We start from the raw sequence: 17173 nt of genomic DNA, 5'->3' as shown, positions 1-17173 counted from the left end.
CTGTGATGTTGTACTTTGACAAGCGTTCAAACTGTTCGCTGCAGGTTGCATTGCGAGACTACTTGTTTCGATGGATGAGGTTTCCGTCCCTGAATAAAATAGTTTGGGCAAGTAATAGCAGCATACCTTACAGTCTGAATTACTACACTTGTCCAGCAAAGGGACTGTTTATGAACTGCGCCAGCATCCTAAGTAGTGGTAGGTGCTGGATTACATATATCTTTGTTCTATATACCGCATGGTCCAAGCATACGGCATCAGCGGTTTTATACATTTATAAACATTGTGCGGCGTGACTACTCGAGGCCCTATTGCAGTGTTAGCTCGTTTTCTCTTGCTTTTTCAAGAAAGAGGATGATAACCGTATTTCTTTTCGGTTGTGTTCGTTCCATTCTCTACGACGCACTCACATGTATTACGGAAATTTTGTCATCAAAAATAGGCATTTCATTCTTTTTATGCGATCTCTCATATATTATGGATGAATGCAGGCCAAAAAGCCAATGCCGAAGCGCACAGCTTACATATGTACCGTGCTGGTTCACCAACCGCAGTGATCGCTGTGTTGAGCAGCACCTTCGGCCTCATGCAAGAAGGCTAGCGTAGATATATGGTAATTTGAAGCCTACTAGACTTTAAATACGCGAGAACGATGCCGGTGCATCACAAATATTTTATAGCGCCTGCCGCTTAGATGTTTCGTGGTTGCCTTAGGTGGGCTGTGCACGAGCATGCGCTCTTATGCTTTATGTTTTACTCCCTACGCCAAGCAGTCAGATAGTGAGCAGATTTACCATTTCATGCTGCTAATACAGACACACCGGTTTTCTTTGTTGAAATAAAACGGATATGGGGGGGGAGCAAAATGGTTCACAACACATACACACACCGCGACTGATAATCTGAGTACACCGCGGCTGATAAAACGCGTCACATTTTTGCGCCCCCACGAGATATTTCCGCCTACTATACTTACCGATGCACCGAAAGGCTTCCCTGACGACCTTATATGAACGGACATGGCGTAAATTTCACGAAGTAAGATCTAAAACATCTCGAAATTGTTCCGCAGCACGCGACAGCAATACTTTCAAGCAGCGCTGCGCCGGATCGCCCAAGCCAGAGAGGAGGAAAGGCTCTCCGTGCACCCTATCCTCCTCGCCCGATGAAACGGTCTATAGGCACCGAGCAACATGCCTGGTGCTGCTAACAGGTGTCTATTGAAGACCTGATGCTATTTCTGATGCCACTCTTTTTCTACACTTCACTGAAGTGTAAAAAGTTTACAGTATAAATGCATTCAAGTAAACAGACCTAGTCCCAATAAATTTGCAATGTTAAAAATTGGTGAGCAGTTGCGGACAAACTTACAGTAATAGCTTTCTTTAGTCATGTTCCTGAAATTTCCATTGATGTTTAATTTTTATGTATTTGTTTAGCAAACAGCATTGTTCTGGGAACATGAAAAATCATTTGCATTTTGCCTGAACTGGTTTTTATTCAACAGAAAGCCGAGGGCTGACCTACAGTTCTCAAGCTGCTGAATCCAAAAAGTGCATTGAAATTTGGCATATATCACTGCTTAGCCATTGTTAATTTTGGGAAATTAGCTAATGAGTTAGTATCTGGAAGCGTTGATTAGCCAGGGACATTGTGGTGCCAGAGGTCCTAAAGTCTTCACACTCCTTTCTAGTGCCATATTTTACACTTTGCATTTCCCGTTCTTACTACCTTCATCATTGGTCTTGCACAAAGCACCCCTCCCCCCCTCCTTGTCACTGGGATCGGCCAACAGGCGAGATAGAGGATGAGAAATTAATCTAAAGAAAATCATCCTAACCCTTTATGAGTGAGTTTTCCCTTCAGGCAACATACAGAAAATGTTTTTCTTGTCGAGTTTGGGTATTGAGTACAAAGTTCCTGGTTAAATGCAGGGTGTCTACCAACTGGGAAAACCGGGAATTCTCAGGAATTCTGAATAGTCTGGAAATACTCGGGGAAAACTCGGGGAGTTTATGCTTCTATCACGGGAAATTACCTGTTATTTTACTGAAAGGGAACGGAAGTCATACTAATGCTCGCTCGAGCAACAGAGAGGAATCGTAACGAATCGACTTTGATGCCATGTCGTCGGCTGGAGGAGTTTGCAGTGTACAGACGCCCGATTTTTTAGGCATGACCGATAATTCGGATGGCTTCGTGGCACCACCACGTACCCCATAGAGTCATGTATAAGAATGTCTGAAATTTCGGATGCAAGAACCCTTTGCCGTCCGATTTTCCGGGCTTTTTGCCGTGACCGCAGGTTCAAAACGGCCTTAATCAAAGCCACCGCCGCCGCCATTTTGATTATTTCACCACCTCGAACCGGCATTCACGCACGCAGATCCGCTGGCTGCATCGATGTTTGCTATTAAGCTTCTTGCCGTTTGGTGCTGTGTTTTTCATTGAAAGAATTCGCCGCTGTCAGCAATAGTACCGACTCCATCTTTGTGATCCACGCGATTGGCTTCGAAGCTCGGGAAACACAACGCGTTGAATAATGCCGGTTTTTGAAAGTCAGCTTCGCCTCGATACAGCGAAGTTACGCGGTGAAGCATATGCGAAGTATCGCAGTGAAGCATAACCAGTGTGGGAAGGGGCAGTTGTCACGGGACACAGTATGTATTCCTTATGTATACACGCGTGCACCTGCTGTCTCCTGTCACAGTACAAGCACTGATATACCTAATAAGTGTACTGGCAGGCCTTTAGAGCTATTTCGGACGCACCTGCGGCGATTTGAGCCTTTAAGGGCACTAAAATACATGCATTTACTTTTTCGGACATTTTCACAGTCTCCTAGGGAGTCCGAAAAATCGGACGTTGACTGTATAGCTGACCAAGAGGATGCTTCAAATGGTCCGTAGCATGAACGCGTGGTGGAAGGAAGACGAGGACAAGAAGAACCGATGCATGGAGGAATCAACAGGAAAGGAAGCGTGCTGCTGCTTCTTTGAAGGAGCTTGAGTTCTAAAAGCAAAGTGTTGGCTCACGCTGAGATGCAGGTGTCCCTCATCCAAACCAAAATGAACTTTTTAAAACAGTGAAACACAACACTGATGCATTGTGTGTGGGCTGAGAGTATGTCAGGACAGTTGAGGTTGACTTACCAGATGCCGATAGAAAATCTCACTTGTGACAAAGTTCGGGCTTCATACTAATAAGCTTGCTATCAGTTGATAAAAGTAGCTCAGATTCAAGAATGTTTGTTTCTGCGTGCGTTTCCTTTTTATTCGTATTTGAAAATGTTTGACTTGATTTGGAATGGGTTTTACCATTTTATTGAAGATATTCACTGTGCATTTTACTAACCCCTTACTTCTGTTTTCTTTTTGAATAAAGTAAACACTGCTCCTTACTATTCAAACTGGATTAAGTCGTTCTTTATTTAACATGCTTACTAGAAGGTGACAGCATCAGGCGACATGGTGTCAGCCCATATTGACATAAAACAAAGTTCTGTGCCACTCAGGGAATTTCGCAAAGGCACTCGGGGAAAACCTGGAAAGATCAGGAAATTTGGAAGTGTCAACTTGGTAGACACCCTGTAAATGTCTTCGGCCAACACTGAATGACAGGCAGCAAACGTCAATTGTTGGTTTAGAACAAGAACAGAAAATGAGAAAGAAGTTCGGCACGTGACTCACTTTCTTTTTAAAGCGCGGTCAGAGGAGACAGACAGATCAATATTCGGTTGCAGTGGTGTCATCCAAGAGGTGTAAAACAGATGAAATGTACACCCATGGTTCACGCATGAAGAGTGCTGTCTGTAAAAATTACAAATGAAACCATTGGTGTCCTGTGGTTAAGCCCACTTCCAGTTTTCAGCCAGTTGTTTCCCTTCTATTGGTGAAAAAAGTTTATGCAAAATATTTTTTATCGTTGATTACACTTATTCTCAGTGTGTTTCGCACATTTAGATAGAAAATATTAATTTCGTGGAAGTTATTTGTCTTGTATGTAAAAGATTAATTACAAAATACAGCCCCTGGTTAATTAATCATAACAGCCTACTACTATGCTTCATTGACATCACTTCTGGCAGCTTTCCTATATCTAATCTCATCCTCTCCTCTTTGCTCGAGGGTGACATTCTGTCGACATAATAGCATTTTCCTACTATTAACTGCTAATTGTAGCTTACGTTGGCTAAATCAGAACATGCAGATCAGAAAGGAGCTTGTTCCTATTTCTTATGTTTTTTTTGAGAAGTGCTTGTTCTATTCCTAGCCAAAATTCCATGGTTTTGATGGCTCTTTCCTCCATCCCTTCCTCCCCTTCCTTTTTTTGAAAATAATAAGCAGCTGCTTTGAATGACTTTGTAAAATGATATTTTCAGGCCAAGATGGATGTCCTCATCAACCACTTCAAGCGGCAGCTCAATTTCATTCGCTTTGATGTGGAGCACACACCAGAGGACGATGTTCAGCTAGAGTGTTTCTGCAACCTGAGTGCTGGCATTGAACGCAACGACAATGGCAATCGACTCAAAGACCTCCTTGTTGCCCGTGGCATTGTAGAGGGTGCCATTCAGTACCTGCTCGTGTATGCACCACCTGCCAAGTAAGCACCGATCCTTTTTTTTTTTTTTTTGCCATCTCGCTCCTGACACAGTAATTAGTTTTAAATAATGTTTTAGATTCCTCCCTCTGACCAGTTTTCTTTTTTCCCTCTACCTGGGCTCTCAAATCATTGGCAAAATTAAAACTACTCCAGGCTTTTCGCTCGATCGCTAGTTCGCGATTGAGCACCTGTCAACAAAGTAATCGCTTTCCTACAGGAGAGCCATGCAGCGAAGCATGTTGCAGTAAATTTTTCAGAGATAAGAGAGAAGATAGAAATCAGTTTTTAGACACTCGTAACTTGAAATTACTGGTGCAGCAATGCCAAATGTTAAGTTCACAAGTGCAAATGTGACCATGCAGCAGTAAACTAGGTGAAGTGGAAATACAGTAGACTTTCATTCATTTGACTCTAGTTAATGTGATTTTTTATTCAATTCGATCCTGGCCAAAGGTCCCGGCTGGCATCCATGCATTTCTGTCGGCCCAAACTTTTGTTATCTTCATCATAAAATTGGCCTCTGCCAGATAATTCGAACTTGGCCAGTCAGCACACACATCTCTGACCCCAATGGTGACACCAATAGTGACCCCTTCAGTGGCATTGTCTGCATGGGTGGAGCTTAGGGGACATGAATGCATTGAACGTACATCAAAAAATCTTGCGTAGAAAATACCTATTTTTGACCTGCCCTAGGAAGATTTTCAAATAATAACCGTCATTCACAATGTCTGATTACAGTATTTACCAGATTCTAATGCATGTCTTCATTATTTCAAGTAAATTGGGCCGAAGCATGCCTGCACAGGAAATTGGATACAAAACTAAAAACTGCCTTCACGGCATTTATATGCTTGACCGCATAACACATCTGTACTGCGGGCATGCCGATTTCAAAAACCGTGCGCCGAAGATGGCCTTACAAAACTGCCCGCCATTGCAACACGGATCTTGATAAAAAATCAGAAGCACCTTAAATCTGTACTTTGTTTAAGAGCTTAAATGCAATTTCTAGGTTAGTTTACGACTTTGTACACTTAGAAAATGAGCCCGTGATTAATTCGGGGGCGTGTTACTCTGATAAATACTGCCGAATGAATCGGTGATGTGTTTTCACATTTTCTATGCATTTTGTTTAATTCAACCCGTTGGATAATTCAGTCAGTTTTGTCAGTCATATTAGGGTAAAATTAACGGAAGTCAACTTAATCCTAAACCACCACGGTGATGGCTACCGTAGAGGAAAGCAAAAAAATAAGTTCTGGAAGGGTTGGCAGAACAGTAACAAATTTTTTTCGAAGTAGCAGGTGGTTGCAGCACCTCCGGAGCAATGCTGGGCAGTGCTTTATTCTGAAAAAGCAAATTTTTTTCAAACGTTTGGTCACCGCCATACGTGTATGGCAATGACTCTCAAAGGGTTAATCCAGCAGTCTTCACAAATATTGACAGTTGTCTGTGTGCAATCAGCCACAGCAGGGGAGCATATTCTGCTGAGTTTACAAAACTTCCACCTAGTTTAAAAGCTGATATAGTAATGTCAGCATTAACTGAAGCATAAACAAGAAAAACTGCATCAGAACACCTGTTACACATAATTACATAGAAGTACAACCTGAAATCACTCCGTAACAAGCTTCTAAGCATGGCATAGTCCAGACGAATGTTTTGGAGCCTAAATTAAGCCACAGTTGCATATGCAGGTTAACTTGGAATTGCAACAATAGGCTGGTTTTGTGTTCTACTTGTTTGCATTTGAATTTATGCTGATAGTGCTTGTCACTGCATAACATTGAAGTGCCTTGTGTTTGTTTGAACTTCAAGCTGATATACCTGTCACCATGTCAATGTATTGTGTGTTTTGTTGTGCACTTGTAGGAGTTCTCTGCTGTCAGCCTCAGAAAATTGGAAGGAGTTTACATCCAAGCCAGCACTGAAGTATGTCCTCCGCATCTTGACAGGCCTTAGCAGTGGACATGAGAAAACACAGGTCCTAGTCAGTACAGAATGCATCCCTATCATTCATCGGTATGTACAAGGACATCCTACTCATGACATGCTGAAAAGTTCCCCTCTGTATTGTAAAGTAGACTCACTGGTGGGATTACAAAGTAATGTTATTAAAAGAAAGCAACTTTGTTCTTGTGAGCTGCTGTCTGGTTGAAACCAAATTACAGCAGCAGTGGCAGCACCCCGTACTTATCTTAGGCCTGGGCTAAGGTTAGCAGATGTCATATATGTTGGTCAGAAATTTAAAGCATGTGCTTATCTTGCCTCTTAGTCTCCGGGCCACTTTTTCTTAATTTCTTAGGCAACAAGTACACCTTGTTTATACACAAATCCTCCGTGGTAGGCAGCTGACACCGCTGCCAAAATCAATTCAATCTTTATGGCTTCCCTATTTGCCCAACACTCTGGTCACCCTCTTACAAAAGGAGGGAGCATCTAGCATTCTATCAACATCATTTCTGCCCACGCCCACAAGGGTGTCTGCATCAGCAAATGTTTGGTGTATCGCGACACCCTGGGCCCAAACACATGGGGGTGGCACCCTCTCTCGCTTAACTGTGCGTGACTTAGCCATGTCCAGGGAAAAGGGGTTGCTGGGGGTTGAGCCGATACCGGGAGTTTGACCTTTATTGCCCGTCAGTGGAGGCAACACACCCCTTTGGCCTCGGCGTCACGTAGACGGCACCCCCAAACTGACCCAACCAGGGAAAATTGGTAGTTGCCTTATCCTGTCCTACTCTCTAACATTAGTCTTTTTCTCTCCCTTTCGATCTTTCCTGTCTTTTTCTCACTTCTCAATTTCTGATCTTCCAGGCAGCTGAGGGGAACCTCGTGTGAGATAGCTAACCTTGGTTATAACATATTTGGTTATAAGTGGTTATGTCTTGTTCACATACAAATCCACCTTGTTTATACACAAATCCTGTCACATCCCCTTGTTGGGCTCTGTGGTAGGCAGCTGGTATCGCTGCCAAAATCAATTCAATCTTTATGGCTTCCCTATTCGCCCTACACTCTGATCGCCCTCTCACAAAATGAGGGAGCACCAGTGAATCTAAACTTTTTCACGACGACACATCAGGTCTTGTATGCACACATGCTCCGCCCACAGAAGTGTCGCCTAGCAACAGAGGCGCATCCCGTCCTTCTCTAGGCCTTTTTTTCTGCCAGCTACGCATGCGGGAAATGCAAGCTCCGTGCTCGCAGCGATGCCACGCTTTCCAGACAGTGCCATTTACATGCGCTTGCACTTTGGAATAGATCAGGTGTCCACCTCGAGTGAGACATTTGCAGTGTTCATGGCAAGGAATCTGAAAAACAAACAAAAATGGAGACGACATGGAGCTTCCTCTTTGTTGGTAGTTTACTCAGCATCAGCTCTCTTTTGCATGCGCGACTCGTACTATACAGTGCTTCCGTGGTGCGTGCTGGTGAAACTATAGCAACAGCATATACTGAAAGCCAACGGCGACATTTTTGTGGATAGCTCATACGGTCATAACTGATAAACTGATAGGTAAATGGGCAGAATGGTTCATTTTGGGGCCTTTCACTATAGTGACCTTTCAGAATGACAAGCGATTTGCCGTAATCCCCTGAAGTTTATTATATGGAGATTTCACTGTACTAGATAGCATCACACGGCTGTTTTTTCTTGCACCAAGTGGCATGAGTAGCACACTTCCTTTTGCACTTACCTCTATAGAAATCACACAGTTTCCAAGGCTTGAACAAAACGTCGCCTTCAGTCGTGCAAATATATTGGCAGCTTCCACATCAGCTCAGTGAATGATGACGGACTCCGGACTCACAATGAAGGGATTCCTGAGGTGACAAGCTTCGACCAGATGTGGGTGCTCGTGCCGGCTCACATCGCCACACCTCTGAGCTAAGTCACCCACAGAGAATGTGGTTCTTAACATAACTCAATGGTGAGAGGGCTCCTGGCAGCACCCCGTGGCAGCCGCGGTGTCTACGCTAGGCAGCAGACACAGCTAAACGAGTGCACTTGCTATGTGCACAGCAGGGCTGGAATGGGCGCTCTTGTGCTCCCATGGTGTAAAACAACTTGTGTAAAACAAAAACTTACTTGTGCTCCAGTCTGGTCATGCTGTGTGGTGCGGATGGATCGTCTTTTTGCTTCACAGATAGAATACAAATCCAAATCGTGTATTTTGAAGCAGTATCAATACCTCAATACAATGCTATGTCTGCCAAGCTGCCTAACCAGAAACGACCGGGAGCAACGTTGGCCTTGAGTGAGTGCACACTGATGCGCATCCCTTATAGATGCTGTGAGGGTACCAGGCTGACGCCAGGTGGCATAGTCGTAGGCACGAGACGGTAGGCAACTGTGTAGAGTAGCAGGCACAGGACGGAAGGCAATGGTGTGGCATGGAGGGAGATCATGGAAGGCGTGTGTGTGCGGTCGGCATGCGGGGAGCCTGCGACAACGAACTGAGGCAGTGAAGTAATCGGTGGAGCAAGCCGTGTGCGGTGCGGCGGGACGAAACGCAGACTGCGTGTGTGTGCGTGCGCCAAGTATTTCCCAAAATAAAGAACGTACTTGACAATGCTAACCGCTTTCTTTGCCAGGCATAGCAGGCATCGTGTACATGTGGTTTGGTCTTGAGTTTGGCATGGTTTGAATGCAAGCTGAGTGTTAAAACTAAGTAATCGAAATTAGCAAGACCCAGCGGTTACGACACCGGTAAGCTGTTTGGCCGAAGTTTCATTCCTACACAGGCAGGCATGGCCAAGTGTGAGTAGGTGACAGTCAGCTTCTTTCGGAAGAGCATAACTCTTATTGAAATTTGTAACGCAGATTCTCACATACTTCAGCCATGTTTAGTTACTGCGACATTTAATATATGCAGTAACAGTAGGAAAAATCACACTGATCCAAACGCCCTTCTTGGTTGATACCAGCTATTGGCTGATAGCAGCCGTCTAGGGGATCTTGTATATGACGACATATGCAAGGCTGTGGGTGAGGTGATGGGTGAGGCGCAGGCCTCTGCTTGAAAATGAGGTGTGCGGAGAAGGTAACTTTGTGCTATACTTGTGAACACCACCCACTGCACACAACTGCAAAATTTTGCTCAGATGTTCGCAGCAGCATATGCTATCGGCTGAAAGTGTTTTTTTTACCAAGCCTGAGGGTTGGTTGTGGACCCTTTTAACTAAATTCATAAACTAAGTTCTCTTGCTGCAAGTATGACTTCATTATACATGTCGTCGGCCTTTGACATTCAGACTGATGAATGACAAAGGCCCTGCCTTTAACTTTGTTCCAAGCATCTTGCAATTTTGAACTGTTTGGATCATTCACTAGGAAAACTTTCAAATACTGGAAATGTCTGTTGTCATCTTCCATGTGTTTCTGCTGCATGTCTGTGCTGTCTTCATCCGTATGGATGCAAGACCTTTCTGTAGCCTCAAGCAGGCATGCTGTGAAGACCCCCCATGTCGTGACATTGGAATGGTCAAAACCTACGAGACAGGCTTCTTTCTGGTTTTTAATGTCCAGCGCATGTACTGATGATGAAAAGCAAATGTACATATCTACGCAAGTTGGCCTGGAAGTAATGCCTCTACTTCTCTCCTTCCCTTGTTCAATAACAATGCTAATATAACATAACAGTTTGCTACATTGGCATGACCTGTGTATATGTGTGTAATTACTCTGTTGGTGGACACATTGGTGCCTTTGGAGTTTATTCTTTCTTGGGGGGGGGGGGGGGGCACTGGAAGATGCCTCCTATAGAATGAGATTCGAGAATAAGGATGCATTTTTCATGTGAGACCATTACTTCATGTGCAGAACACAACCATGTACTGGCAATGTATGCATGCATGAGCGAAGTCATGCTGGCATAAAGCTGTATGATCACCATTCTTTGGCCACAATACTTAACAAACCCTTTTTGATTCAGCTGCCACTGTCAGCTTGGTAAAACTTGTCTGTTCCTACTTATAAGTTCTAAGTATCACTGTGATAAAGCGTAGAATGTGCCTATGAGTACGAACAATGTATTCAGCCAGAAAATGGCATAGCTGTACATTGTACACATCACTTCCATGTAAGCTTTTCTCACAAAAGCTTCCAAAATGCAATGGCACTTGCAAAACCTTTTTAATATAGAAACTTCCATGCAAACCTAATTGTGTAAATTAAGAAAAGTGTGGAAATGAATGGCGGGTAGGGGGTCAAGTTTGATTTCGGCACCCACAGAACCAAGAATTATTGCAAGTAGAACACTCGAGTATCCCAGTTTGGTAACTCGATGTTCAAAGCGCATGCATAAGCAGTGCAAGAGTCATTTTCTCTTAGTGAGTAATTTTCTTGGCTTATATGCTCTATTAATCCTTGTTTAGTTGCCAGATATGCAAGATCTTAAGTGAGAAATTTTATAGCATAGTAGTTTGTCTCGCATATATTTCTTACCCCCCACCCCCCCTACTTGTGCTTTATGCATGCCTAGTCTGTGTTTCACTGTGTAGGCTATTGTGTTGCTTAAACACAAATTTCCATGTTAAGTCAATGCTGTTATTTTCTAATGTCCAGCCTGGAACAAGTGTCAAGCGATGAGCACGTTGGCTCACTGGCAGAAAATCTTATGGAGGCCTTGAAAGAAAATCCCAATGTGGCACAGAAGATTGAAGAGGTCCGCAAACAGACCAGAGATGAGAAGAAGCGGCTCGCAATGGCCATGCGGGAGAAGCAGCTAGGCGAGCTAGGCATGCACACCAATGAGAAGGGCCAAGTAAGTTGTGACTGTTCAACTGCATGAATCTAGTGAATGTTATTACTTCAACTGGGAAGCATTCAAGTCCATTGTCCGCATCCCCCCCTTCCCTTTTACCATATAAACTCCTATGTAAGGACCGCACCCCTAACTTGGCAGCCCAAAATTTTAAAAAATAATAATAATTCACCGACAGTTACAATACTCTCTAATGTGAAATTTGAGTGCAGCTGTATACATGTTTTCATTTCGCAATATACTCGCTGGTGGGGACAATCTATCTCGTACAGTACACTACAAACGAAGCGATGCGTGGCACAACTGCCTCGCCAATTGGGCGATGGCGAGAAGCAACGTGTGAGTGACGCGTAGTCATGATTCACAGGAGCCGTCGCAGACAGCCCTCCACTCATGCAGCACTTTGTTTCCATATAGACAACGCGTGCTACTCTGGTGCCATCTTGTAGCTATCGTCACCGCAAAGTCTGTCTTGTGGGGCACTATGCGTTTCTTCTCACACTTTCACCATACCCTCCTCCTCCACTTTCTTCCTCGCACTCTCTCCGCTATCGCAGTCTTTCATCTCCCTCTGTGTTCATTTGCCTGGTTATGAGGGGCAGTGCCGACACTCGCTGCAGGAATGGGCACATAAGAGCTGCACTCTAAAAATTCGAACCTAGAAGCAATTGCGTTCAGTGTGCTGATGCCAATCACGTACATCAGAGAATTTTCGTGCTGCTATTAGATGTTGAGAGCTGCACTTTCACCTCTTTACATCCGGGACACAGCCATGACCAGCTCCTCCGTGCCCCTCTGAGGCAGTGCGCAAGTCGCCGGTGCGATCTTTTCCTTGTGCAGTTCATTTTCTCAGCCAGCTCTTTCGGCTCATCTGTCAGCTGCCAGGAGTCTGCAATGGGGAGAAAGCATTTGATGACGTATAATGCTGGCATCTTTTCATGCCATGGATGGCACGGACGATCACTTAATCCACGAATGTGCTGGCAAACTGAGCGTAAGAAGCAGTGGCAGTGATAGCTAAGGCGCGTAGTCAAGTGCACAGCATGCTTGAATAAAGGAATAAATTCCCTATGAAATACATGCTGTTCACTATTGATTGTGGTGGTGGCCAATCACGGAGGATTGCAGCATATCTTGTACAGCATGTTTTGTCTGAAAAATCAGACCAAATGGCTTGGTTCCGTGTAATAGCTGCACTTCGTCAAAATTGCGGCAAAAAGTGTGGCCCTTACATGAGTCTACATGGTACTCCTGTTTGTGTGCTTATTACAGTTATAGCTTAATAATGTAGACCTTGTTAACTTGAATTTTTGCTTATTTTGAACCAATCACCGTGGTCCCACCTAGCTGCATAGAAGTCCACGTATAATTGCATGTTATTTCAGAATTAAATCAGTTCTGCCATAGATGAACTGCACCCCACTGGGGGTAGTCTGGTCATCATATTCTCTAGGAATTCATATATTCAACGATCAGTCAGATCACCAGAACTGTGGTGGTTTGCCTGTGTGAGTTTATTACGAATGGCGACAGGCCAACATGTTTGTTGCAAATATTCCATTATTTAGAATTAATAAGCTGTTGGGGGGGGGGGGGGGGGCTAGTTGGTTTGACATATCTTGCAAACGGGAGTGCAGAAGTGCTTCGAGATCGCCTAACGAACGAGCAGTCATCACTCCATCAATAATGACAAACTAGTGTGGGTACAGCTTCATCGGCACATCCAAATAGCTTAAAAGAAAAGCATCTTTAAAAACGTATCGGAAGGAGGAGGAAAAGGGGCATGTAGAACTTCAGTCATGAGCGAGAAACGTTAATTCTTTGACCATCAGATGCACTGACGGTGCACTACTACACAAGTCAGCATGAGCATTTATCTGACCAGCCTCGAGGATTTCTCTTTCAAGCCTGCCTTTGAATCTGCTTACGATCTTGGTTTTTTCTAAAAGTGGTGAACAGACACATTCCCCACAGTGTGCAGGAAGGTACGCTACGTTGCTCAGAGCCTTTGCAAGATATTCCCTTATTTCCAGTCTGTGACTCTTCCACCACGCTGTCCACAGGCTGTCCCTCTGCAAACACCACACGCAGTGTACACACACATAGCGCCACACGCATCTTCCTTCCTCTGTTGCTGCTGCACTCATGCCACCAGGTCCCTCCCCTGGCAATTAGTCAGCCGCATGTGCACAGTTACTGGGAACTGCGCCTTGCACCCTCTGTGGTTGCTTAGTGGCTATGGTATTGGGCTGCTAAGCACCAGGTCGCGGGATCAAATCCCTGCCACAGTGGCTGCATTTTGATGGGGGCAAAATACGAAAACACCCGTGTACTTAGATTTAGGTGTACATTAAAGAACCCGAGGTGGTCCAAATTATTCCAGAGTTCCCCCCTACGGCCTGCCTCATAATCAGATCATGGTTTTGGCACATAAAACACCACAATTCAATTTTTAGTTAACCGCGCCTTGCCTCACCTCACCTGGAGCTCTTGTTCAGCTTACAACGCCACACTCTCCTCGCAAGTTGCTACCACTCGGCTCTTCTGCATGCATTCTCACAACCAATGTAAGCGATTGATAAGCATTCTCCTGTTACTCTTGGTTGTGTTTCCAACACTATCACATAGCAAGTTTGTATCTGGGAATGTAATAGCCATCACTTCAAGTATAGCCATCACAGACATATGCAGTCGAACCTGGCTATATCGAACTCGCAAAAAAACGCCTATCAGTTCGATATAGAGTGTAATTCAATATAAGCCTGCTGAAAAATTGGATGTCATAAAAGCACATACCATTTATAAGATCACTTTATTAATGAAACAGCTTAGTTTCACATGAAATAGTCCTTTATTTTCTTCTGCGCAGTTTCGCTGCCTGCGACGCACACACTTCTCCACATTGTCTAATGAGTCGGAGCAGCTGAAGGCGCAACCTTCCATATTCGCGCAGAAGCACTGAACTAGTGCGAGTGCACCAATCACCTCGCACAACGTGAGCAAAAGACCGTCGTGCTTTCCTCACTGTGCCCACTTTCACTTGTGCTCGGTACGATGTCGGCAAAGTAGTCTTCATTTTTGGGCTCTCCCGTGGTCGCGCCACCATCTGCACTCACAAACTCGTCGACCGTCGATTATTATTACAGCTCGATCCAAACTTCGGCAACACCAGCAGCGGCTTCATCGCACTCACCAGAAATTAGTCATCATTGGGCATGTGGAAGCCGGCACACCTGAAGCAATTTCGGATGAACCACTCGTACAAGGCCGTGTGTACGCGTCGGGCGCCACGGGCACCGAGTCGTGAGTTTGTACGCTTTAGCCCTAATCTCCTCCTTCAAGATCGTGCTGAGAGTGCTCCTCGTAATCTTGCACACTGCGGAGAATCCAACTTCTCACCGCGTTTGACCCGATTTGTGATTTCGAGCTTCATGATGAAAGGCGAATTATGCCACTTCATCACGGTAACACTGCGGGAGAAGGCTCACAAGGCACAAACACAATGAACCCGAAAAGCAGCAAGACAACTCGCACTTGCGGCATCTTGCACAACAAGGGCACAAGAGCCTCTGATTGGCTGTCTGAGCAAGCGCTGCGGGTAGGCCAGGATCATTTTTTGCAGGGGTGTGTCGACGGCTCGTTCGACGCTTCACGGTCACGGTAGGGAGAGCGCTTTGATGGAGCCACGCTGCCGGGTTTACCCGCCACCACGAAGGAAAGCCAACTTCTGGGGGCACTTTGAAGCCGCTTGACGTTCAATATAACGGGAGTCGCTGCTATTTTCGTTCGATGTAAGCGTAACTTTTGCTATATATACCTATTGTAACTATACTGTGTTCAGAAATTGTTCGAAATTTAGAATAATTCAATGTAAACGGATTCGATATAGTCGGGTTCAACTGTATACAGTGTTGTAACCACCAGTTTGCATTGTTGTTTGTCTGTAATTTAGGCATTGGCAATACACATTTTTTTTCTGTTTCTGCTGAGTGTTTAATGTGATTAATGAGTGTGAACAAAAGTTGAAAACATAGCAGCATAAAGTACTGCCGCCACAAAGCTTTTAGACGTGTGGCAAATGCCAACATGCTGATGGAGAAAGAAATTGGAGAATATTACATCTGGGGAAGGCAGAAAGTGGGTAAATGATACCGTGCTTGCCAGTGTGGGTCCAGCGTTGGCCACTTTCTCGACGAAGCTCACTTGTGTACACTAGTCCAGCAGGTAGCTCTGTGCAAGAGAATGAACATACCAGGTGATGTGATACGTAGAAAACAGAATTTCTGCAGGGCAAAGCATTAAGGCAAGGTGCTGCAGAGTTATTGCGCAGGACAGAAGGAAAGGCTAGGGCAGCTCTAGAGAATGGAGCACATCACATGTTCTTTACCTTTTCGGGAGAGCAAAATATTACCTTAACTGTAGCCATACTCGAAGGTAAGCAAGCAAAGCAGTGATCACTTTCTGAAGCATAAAAGACAGGCAATGATCACCTTTCTCTCTTCGAAACAAATTGGAGCTTTTCATAAGCTCCATGCCATTTCAACCGCCAAGTGTGACCTTTTGTTCCAATTCAAGTTTCATTTAAAGATTTTACTGCATGTAACTTGGTAAACTTTTAGTGATACTGTGAAGAATATGAATTCAGTGTTTGTCGTGTTACATTTAGCTTGCTTGTTCTTTGTGGTTGCTACTAGTTCACATGCTCAAATTTTCTAGTTCAGTGTGACACATCCAAATTAGACACATCCAAATTAGACACATCCAAATTAGTATTCTCATGAGTTACCGTAATTACTCGCATAATGAATAGACATTTTTTTAAATTTATGCAAAGGGTGGGGATGTGTTCATTTGCAAGGTAAAATTTTGAACAAATTTTTTTCGTGCACATCTCTCCCATTGCCCTTCCACCCCTCCAAACACAAATGGGCTGTGCCCCTAGCTCTGCGCCGCAACACCCTCCGAAACACGAATGGAGTGGGTCAGCTGTGCTGACAACACTGCCGGCGCTGTTCCCAGATTGCTCACTGGGCTCTCACAGTTGGTTCTTTATTCTTTGGCCCTCATTCTGCGCAATTCTGCTAACGGATTAAGTTGCTCGTGCTTGTGTTAGTTCTTTGCGTCGAAGTCATTCTTGGCCACATTGTTTCTCAGCTTCGTTTGACTCTCCGCCAAAACGGAAGATGGCTGATCCGCCCACTGATCATCAGCAATGCATGACGTTGCTGATGAAAAGAAAGCGCACTGCTATAGATTTGGAAACAAAGTGCGTCTAACCGATGAGGCGATTGTTGCGAACAGGCTTGCATCGGATAGCGACGGCAACGACGGCAGCGATGACGCAATAGGGCAGGCTGCTTCAACGTTGTCCTCACAAGAGGCCTGGCAGATGATTCAGTTCCTCATGGGCTTGTTTTCATGAGGGACCTTCCACTTCACTATGTGGGGCACCTGGATACCTTGGAGAAGGATGTCAGGAAGCTTTGCGCAAGGCAAGCAAGGCTGACGGACATGCGGCTTTCTCATGCGAGCCGATGGGAAGTACGTGGCGAGATGCTTGTGGCGATTATGTCCCAGCATTTCTTTTGGATTTCTCAAGCTGAGATGTTGCCACAGCAACCTTCCCGCACTTTTTAAAAGGCACCTTTTGGGGCCACCAAAGCGATGCCTCGGCGGAGCTCGTATGTCACTTGCAACCCGTCACCCTTCTTTGCAGTTGTTATAGCAGTGCCATTCTTGAACGCTGACAGCTGTGGCTTGTTAACAATACGCGATCAGAGCGCGCAGAAAGCAGT

The 17173-nt window shown here is 44.8% G+C and overlaps 1 protein-coding gene across 4 annotated transcripts in view; it reads left to right on the top strand.

The window, feature by feature from the left end:
• poe (E3 ubiquitin-protein ligase-like protein poe) overlaps positions 1-17173 on the top strand; it is a 549114-nt gene that overhangs the window by 491858 nt on the left and 40083 nt on the right. For all 4 annotated transcript variants that reach the window (XM_075691124.1, XM_075691117.1, XM_075691109.1 and 1 more), the window contains 3 exons: positions 4382-4605; positions 6481-6630; positions 11180-11378. In XM_075691124.1, the coding sequence (XP_075547239.1) occupies positions 4382-4605; positions 6481-6630; positions 11180-11378 (573 nt within the window). The remainder of the gene's footprint in view (positions 1-4381; positions 4606-6480; positions 6631-11179; positions 11379-17173) is intronic.

The sequence above is a fragment of the Dermacentor variabilis genome, chromosome 1, assembly GCF_050947875.1.
Source record: "Dermacentor variabilis isolate Ectoservices chromosome 1, ASM5094787v1, whole genome shotgun sequence".
NCBI classification, from domain to species: domain Eukaryota; kingdom Metazoa; phylum Arthropoda; class Arachnida; order Ixodida; family Ixodidae; genus Dermacentor; species Dermacentor variabilis.
Note: the sequence above shows the minus strand (reverse complement) of the source record. Positions and strands in the feature narration are given on the sequence as shown.